We start from the raw sequence: 8958 nt of genomic DNA, 5'->3' as shown, positions 1-8958 counted from the left end.
TCCCCCTTCCTTCTTCTTAAAAACGTCCCTCTAACTTTACCTGTAATAATGGTTTGGTTATGATGAACCACTTTAGCTTTTTCTTGTCTATAAAACTCTGTATCTAGTCTTTGATTCTAAATGATAGTTTTGCTGGGTAGAGTAATCCTGATTGTAGGTCCTGGCTTTTCATCACTTCGAATACTCCATCCCAATCCCTTCTGGCTGCAAAGTTGCTGTTGAGAAATTAGCTGACTAACTGCTTTTAACTAACTGCTTTTCTCTTGCTGCTTTTAAGATTCTTCCATTGCTTTACCCTTTGGCATTTTAATTATGATGTGTATTGGCGTGGGCCTCTTTGGGAGTTCATCTTGTTTGGGACTCTTTGCACTTCCTGGGCTTGTATGTGTATTTTCTTTACCAAGTTAGAGAAGTTTTCTGTCATTATTTCTTGAAATAGGTTTCAATTCTTTGTGCTCTCTCTTCTTCTTCTAGTATCTTTATGTAAATGTTGGTATGCTTGATGTTGTCCCAGAGGCCCCTTAAACTATTCTCATTTTTTTGGATTCTTTTTTCTTATTGCTATTCCGAGTAGGTGTTTTCTCCTACCTTATCTTCTAAATTGCTGATTTGTTCCTCTGCTTCATATCATCTACTGTCGATTCCTCCTAAGATATTCTTTATTTTAGTTATTGTATTCTTCATTTATGACTGGTTCTTTTTTAAGTTTTCTATCACCATTTTTATGTTTGTTTTCTCTTTGTTAAAGTTCTTACTGAGTTCATCTACTCTTCCCCCAAGTTCACTGAGTATCCTTGAAACGAGTTTTTTGAACTCTGCTTCTAGTAAATTGCTTGTCTCCATTTTGTTTAGTGCTTTTTCTGGAGTTTTATTCTCTTTTTTCATTCAGGACATGTTTCTTTGTCTTCCAATTTTGTCTGCTCTCTTCTGTTTGTTCTTATGTATTAGGTAAGGTTTGTATGTCTCTCAGTCTTAGCAGAGTAGAATTATGTAGTATACATGCTATGGGTCCCAGTGTCACAGTCTTTCCTGGTCACCCAAGTTGAGTGCTCCAAGTACGTTCTTTGTATAGGTCGTGTGTGCTCTCTTGATGTAGTTGAGGCTTGGTTGCTGCTTTCTGGTAAATGAGAGGGATTGACCCTCTGGCTAACTTGTTGCGATGATTGGCCATGACCAGTGGAGAAGTAGTTATGCAGAGGCTGATCCTACAGAGCTGGATTTACTATAGCAGGATTCTGGTGCCTGCCCTTTCTGCCCTTTGGGTGTGTAGCTCTCTGATGTGACCCTGGATGGTTATCCAGCTCAGATCAAAGCTGGCCACTGGGCATGCAGGCTGGGGCCTTCTGGAAGGGGTTCTGCCACAGGCCAAGTTTAGCTTCAGCCTGTGCCCTACCTTGAGCCACCTGGCATGAGCCGTCAAGAAATCTGCAGATGGCCACCACCTATGCTGGGATTAGATGTTCCTCAAACAGCCAGGCTGCAAAATGAGGCAGACTGCCACTAATGATGAGCTTTAGGTTGCTCAGCAAGAAGTATGGGATCATGCTGAAGTCATATACTGCTTGTTTAGATTTTGTTAACCTTGGAGAGATTTTAGGAGAGTCTGTAGCAGAAGCCAAGTGAGGCTATTTATATGGAAACATCCACTGGAAGCAGCTTGGGTGGGCCTGCAAGTTGGAGTCATAGAGAATCACCAAGGTGGGTTAACCAGTCTTAGCTAGGTTGATAGAGACTCAGATATGGTGCTCACCTGAGTCTGCAAGCCTGGGAAGAGTAGGGCTCAACAAAGGAACAATGGGACTTCTGTCTGGGAGAAAGCCGTCCATCCAGCCCTCTCTCTGAAACCAAACAACTCAGTCCCTTCCCCTCTCCCCATGTCGCTAGTACCCCTCGAGCTGCTGCTCCAGAGCTGGAGCTCAGAGCAAGTAAGTCCATCATCTAGTAAGACCGCAAGCGAGCCCCTTAAGAGGAATGTCTGCAGCTACCTCAGTCCTCCGTCTCACTCTACAACAACTTCCGCTGGTTCTCACAGCCAGAACTGGGGATTTCTCTTCCTAGCACTGGAATTTTGGGCTGGGGAGCCCAGTGTGGGGCCGGGAGCCCTCACTCCTCAGGGGTGACCTCTGCAATGAGATATCCCTCCCAATTCTTAACCGCTACATGTAGTTGCGGGACCTGCCTAGTTCATGTCTTTGCTCCTCCTACCAGTCTCAAAGTGGCCTCTTCTGTTTGTCCCCAGCTGTAAGACTTCTATTCAGCCAGACTTCAGGAAGCTCCCAATGATGGCTATTTTGTAGTTTAGTTGTAATTTTGATGTGGTTGTGAGAGGAGGCAAGCACAGCATTTACCTCGTCAACCATCTTGACTGTCACAAATTACCTTTATGGATTTTCTAGTTAAGTAGTAAATCAAACTTTCCCACACAATCCTATTTCTATTTTGTATCATCCTTCAACTTTGGCAAAAAGCCCATGCACACATATCCTCTCTTGCCTTCTAACCACCCAAATGTTAATGTGCTAAAAGTTGCTCCTTTTCCTTCTTTCTTATGTGGGTGTTCCAGGGGTCATATTTAATAGAAAATCACGAGAAATATTTTCTTTAAAACTATTTTTTCTTTACACATCTTTATACTTCTCATTATTCTTCATTCATATGAAATTATCCTAATTAAATGCCCTTGTGCTTAAGTAATTACATTTTTACTAAAATTAGTACTTAAACTACATACTAATTTTATAAATTTTATAAATTTAACTTGTGATAACGCATAAAGGGATAAAATATAAATACCAAAAGATCACAAAGTAGATGAAAGCTTATGTCTTTTACTATTTTCTTAAATGGTATTATATTCATTAACATAGTTGCCACTAGTCACTGTGCTTTACTGTGGACAAATTGGTTATAGTTCATATCTCTACCAGACTCAATTGTAATACCTTACATACTATGTATGATAAGTGCTATGCTAAAGTATGCTTACAATTATCTGCTGTCAAAAGGATATCTAAATCAGATTGGTGAAAGAAGACTTTTTTGGATGAAGATTTGCACTCAAGGATAAAAGTAAGTCATAGGAATGTTATATGTAAAAGCATAGAGTATGGCAGAGCCACTGAATACATGGAGAAATGCAGGAGATGATGCTAAATTGCAGGCAGAGACCAGAACATTAAGGGACTTCTATGTTATACTAATAGATATTGTCTTAAAGGTAGTAGGAGGCCAGTAAGATAATTTAATGAGAGAGACTGATGACATAGCTGAGTTTACACTTTAGAAATATCTTTCACCTGGTAATGATGTGAAAGCTGGGACACAGAGGGATGTAGTTACTATGTCCTCATAATGCATTTGCTTCTCACTAGGCCCAGATCTGTCTTTTCCATTAGACTGTAGACTTCTTAAGGAAAGAAACTGTTTATCTATTTTTCTATTCCTAGTATTTATCAATGGTCATGGCACATAATTGTTACATAAAAAGAGTGTGTTCGATAAATAATTATAGAAAGTCTGTTTGGATGATATTGCAGTAATCCAAATGAGAAGGGAGTACTCAAGTTACTTAGGGTACATCTTCTACATTTATTTAGAGGAAGTTGTTGAGAAAGAGGTATAAATATAAAACACAATTCAGATTCCTTTCAATATCTGAGATAGAAATGCAGAGGAGTCAGATAGAAATGGACAACAAGGTCAGTGTCAGACACATCTTTACTTAACATGTAGCCTTAAAAATCAAGATGACGTCTCATTTGTAGTTAACAGAACAGAAATCTGGAGTTAACAGAAATTTAGGCAACTTATCAAGGTAGTTGTCTAAATTAAAAACTGAATGAAATTGCCCAATTAAGCTCAGGGTTTCTCCATCAAACATATTTTATTTAAATCTATCCCTTCCCCCCAAATTGACTCTGCATATAGGGATATATTTACATATATTTACATATACATCAAATATATAGAATATTCAAAGAGGAGTATACAGATTTTCACTCTAAAAATTTATTTAGAATATATAAAAAATAAAAGCAGAATAAATGTTTCTAAAATTTAGACCTTGTGGATTATTTTGTAATAGATTAAAATCATCAATCTGGTGGGTTGATGTACACAGAGTACTTATTTTAATCATATCTATGTAAAATTTTTCAAAAGAATAACCAAAATAGTTGTGGGAAAGGAAGCACTAACATTTCCACATACTATTAGATATGGTATGATATTTATTATTCTTAACATACTAATTTTATTTTGAGAAACTTTGTATGTTGTCTGCATAATAAATACTGGCAAGAAAAATATATACATTTATCAGACATTTATTGTTTTGCTTTTGTTTTGTTTATAAAATTCAGCCACTCTTATGATTTATATTATCAATTCTCTATATTAATAAACTCTTTTCTAGTTATTTCTTTTTAACAGATATATACACAGTTGCTAGCTCAATGGATAGTAACAGCTCCAGAGAGAAAAAAAAAAAATGAGTTCACTGGTAGTCACATCTAAGTTGATATATCTGTGCAATGTAATAAGCCATTACTATTTCATTCTCCTCCAGGTTGTCCACAGGCTGCTCCAGTGACAGAAATTAAATACTTTATTTAAAAACTGCTAAATTAATGCATACATTTCTGCATATGTTTATTTTGAGGCAGTACTATTCTTCACATTTACTAATTTGATTTCTATATGCTCTAGGGTATGAGTAGTATGCTGTCATGCCCTCTAGAACACCAACATTTAAAAAGTGCTGGATACATCTTAAGGATTCTGTCCACATGTGTATCAAGTAGATAAAATTAGAACAAAACATGCTTTAATTTTTATGTAACCATTATCTCTTTTGGATTTTTGTATTTAAAAATAACTTCTTCTGAGCTCATTCCATGGAGTGAGGCAATTTTCTTGCAGTAAGATCAGCTCCTTTTGCAGCTCTTCTGAGCTCATTCCATGGAGTGAGGCAATTTTCTTGCAGTAAGATCAGTCCTGGTTTGCCCAGGACTCTTGGTTAATGCCTGTCATCCTGAAGATATTATTTTTAGCTCTCCCATTCATACTTCAAGTGTCACTACTTCAGTGATGAATAGTATATTTATTATAATGCATATAGACTCTTTTCTATCTCTCCCAATTATCAGATTGCCTTAAAGTTAGATACTTCCAATAACAGTCAGAAAATGGAAGGATAGTGATTATTACTTCTGAAGACCTTCGATTTTTCCTGCATGTCAAGCTTGTACTGACTGGAATCTATTTCCTACTTAATGGCTATTCCTAGATTGTATCATAACAATTGCTTGGATTCTGCTGACTAATCCCTCCTTCCCAGTGTACCCAGAGAGGAGGACATAGAAGGGCATGTTGTGTAGGCCATCCACATCATGATTTTCTCTCTTACACACTGAGAGCCAAAACAGAACTCTGACAACAGTTTTGAATTATGCTGGCCTTAAAAAGAAACTCAGGACATATTCAGGCACTCAGAAATGTGTTCATATTAATTTTATTTGTTTCCTTCTCATCTACTACTATGAGATTCTTTTACCTTTATGTAATAGAGTTTGATAACAACTCTGGCAATAATATGTCTTTTTTTAAAAATCAGACTAACTTTTTTTCTAATCAGTTACTTATGAAATTAATTAATTAATATCTAAATTAGTATATTTATTTAATTGATTTAATACTCATGAGCCTATCCTGATTTAAATACGTATTTATTTTTTCAAAAGAAAGACTTTAGTCAGAGGGAAAATATATGGCAGGCTCACTTGAGAGTCATCAAAAGAGCTGCTGCCAGCTGAAATTCCATATTTAGAAAAGTATTCTTTTGGCATTACTCAAAGACAATGCACTGGACTGTTAAATCTGACCAACATATGCATGCTATTTAATTTTACAATGACAATATAAAAAGAAATATTGATCATCTTTAACTAATGTGAGATTTTGTATGACAATTTTGATCTTAAGTTCTCTAAACACCAACCCGCATCTACTTGGCTGTGACCAGCTGGACTGCATCATTAGACTCCTATTTTTTCCCAAGATCAAAAAACTCCCAAATCTGTACACTCTGCCTTTCTCACATAGTTATATTGCTTTCTTGTTTTATAAGCATTTGTTTCTAAAATTCTATACAAGGCTTAATTTCTGGGTAAAATATGTTTCCCAGTAAAGAGTTATTCATTAATACTTAAAATTAATGAGAAGGAATATATCAGTTTATTTCTTTTCCATGCTTTGATAAAGGAGAAAGTGGGATGGATCTAAGAAATTGATATCCTTATAGAAAAGAAAAGAATGTCTTCTATGGGGACCAGTTGCAAGTCAGAAACTTCAGTAGTGACTACAGTACTGGAAGATTAGCGATGAGTAGTGGGTCAGTTGAGCTATTCTGCAGGTATGACTGCCTGAGAAAGTGTCCTTCATTATTAAATATACATCAGTCCTAGAGACATAATCTTTGTGGAAAGGGCATTCAATCAGACAGTATAAAACCCTATTAGGTTACGTGTTTATACGAATTATACTTCCTGGCTAGAAAAGTCAAACCCCCAAATTCCTCCATTATATAATTCTAACAAGTTACCTATAAAACTCAAAATATGTTTTCCACATTTTGATATTGGAGATGTTGATACCAAAAAATAGTAAAGCATCATTTTATTTAAAAACATATTTTGGGAGGAGGAAAATTTTCCCTCTATATGAAAATATGAGGTCATAGCTTTAGTAAAAGAGAATATATCTATAGTATAATATAAAGAGCATATATACACTTTAAATAATTATAGTGTTTTGTGGCAACACATTTGTTTTATTAAAATTTTAAACTTTTGTTTTTCTATAAACAGATTAAATCATAATTTAAATTTTGTTAACGAAAATGAGAACCTTAAATTTGACATATGATAACCAATTAAAATGTTGATGGGCATTCAAGGTTATTTCAATTATTCTTAAATTAGAATGACTGCAGCACATTTCTCAGAGCTGACCTGAACACATTACCTTTGTCACGGCGTCAAAGCAGATAAATCCTGCGCTAAAGTCAATTGTGAGTCCCATTAGATGACTTTCTAGCACACATGCATATGTCTTGCACTAAACAGAACAGAAAACACTGTTACTTTTCATGTAATTGACCCAATAGCCAACATTTATCAAAGATACTGTGAAAGCTCCTATAATAAGTTCTTTATATAATAGCTAACTTAATATTATAGTAACTGTATAAGGAAGATAATATTATCAACATCCTAATGTTAATAAAACAGAAGCCAAGTGATTTTTGACCTGCCAAGATAAATGCAGTGTCAAGCTTCCAATCCTGCTCAGTCAGCCCTTATCTTTATCTTGTGCCACACTGGCTCCCTTGCTATATAGGAAATAAAATCTATATTAAAAAATTTATATGTAGATAAGATTTTGTTCAATTGTTAGGTCTTCTAGTTAAATATCACTTCATTTTCATTAAATCAAAAGTGAATTATTAAAGATTAAGGTATTACTTAAATTCTTGGCATATGAGTTCATGAATATTATTAAAAGAGAACTCTCAGGCACACAAACACAGATTCTCAAACCAAGGCAAAAAATACAAGAAACATCTTAACCTTAAGAGTTCTATATGTTTATCCATGTGGAACAAGCTATTTCCCAAAGACACTTACCACTTGCCTATTATTTGTATAAACTTATTGATTCTTCAGAAATCAACTATTAAATGACTTTTCACATTAAGACAAATTAATTTATAACGTTACTTATATAAAATTTTTGGAATGACTAATAAAATTTAGATACTGAAATATAAGAATAACAGATATAAAATAAAAACATGAGCTTATATGAAATATGATGTATTTTTAAGTCCATAGGCTAGTTTTATTTGCATTTAGTTGCAAACTGTAGTGAGATATTCAAATAAAGAAAAATACTTTTAATTAACACACAAAGAGAAAGAGAAAGAGGAAGAGGAAGAGAGAAATCTATCTTAAGCAAATTTTCAATACTAATCCTTATGTCGTATTTGTTTTTGTAATACTATATATAAAAGTACAGTAAATGAATCACGTTCTCACTATAATTATGGATAGATGCATTAAGTTGCCTTTATCAAAAAGCTATATTTTATATTCATATATTTAAACCCAATTTACATAAGAAAGTTATAACCATGCCAAATTATTCATTTGGAATTGAGTTTTGTTTTGTTTTGTTTTTTTTTAAAGCAGGTTAGCAAACAAACTTAATAGGATTTATAAGTTAATTTTAGGGTGGAACTTTATTTAATACATAGGCATCGTCCATGTTTGCATTTACCCATTACTATTTAGTCAAAACTATTCTCAACATTAGAGAATGTTCAAGGCGATCTCATATCCTCCAATTTAGACATAGTTATTTGCTACTTTCAAGTACTATCATTTAAAAAAGTATGTCAGTTGCAAATGTTAAATATTATGTTAAAATTTATTTTTTAAGTTCAGAATTACAAATTAAATTACATGGTCTTGATAATCATTAAATTGAAACAGATAGATTTGCTTTAAATTGAGATATATCGAAGTTTAATTCTATAATATCTAATCTTAATCATATACAATGATTATATATCTTTTATATTGAAATATTTGATATATTGTTTATTTTGTATTTTCATTTTATAATAAAAAAATAAATTAGAGTTAGACAAAAAGTAAAATCTTACTGTTGTTAGAGAAGTTCAAACTAGAAACACTTTGAAAGATTTTTGCACATTTATATATAACGCATTTAAAGATATATTACATATAAAATACTTGTTAATATGCCCTCTTGGATGATAGTTAAATGTCTATAGCTGGATAAAATGCATATGAAAGAGTTTGAAATAATAATATAGAAAATACATTTTTAAAAGTAATGCACTTTTTCATTAAAAATCATTTTTTAAAAGAACTA

The 8958-nt window shown here is 33.6% G+C and overlaps 1 protein-coding gene across 1 annotated transcript in view; it reads right to left on the bottom strand.

Annotated features, from left to right (window-relative positions):
* The window catches only part of SNTG1 (syntrophin gamma 1), a 280357-nt gene that overhangs the window by 37557 nt on the left and 233842 nt on the right, over positions 1-8958 (bottom strand). Inside the window, exon 15 of the mRNA XM_011372125.1 lies at positions 7024-7116. Within this exon, the coding sequence (XP_011370427.1) occupies positions 7024-7116 (93 nt within the window). The remainder of the gene's footprint in view (positions 1-7023; positions 7117-8958) is intronic.

The sequence above is a fragment of the Pteropus vampyrus genome, unplaced genomic scaffold, assembly GCF_000151845.1.
Source record: "Pteropus vampyrus isolate Shadow unplaced genomic scaffold, Pvam_2.0 Scaffold201, whole genome shotgun sequence".
Taxonomy (NCBI): domain Eukaryota; kingdom Metazoa; phylum Chordata; class Mammalia; order Chiroptera; family Pteropodidae; genus Pteropus; species Pteropus vampyrus.
Note: the sequence above shows the minus strand (reverse complement) of the source record. Positions and strands in the feature narration are given on the sequence as shown.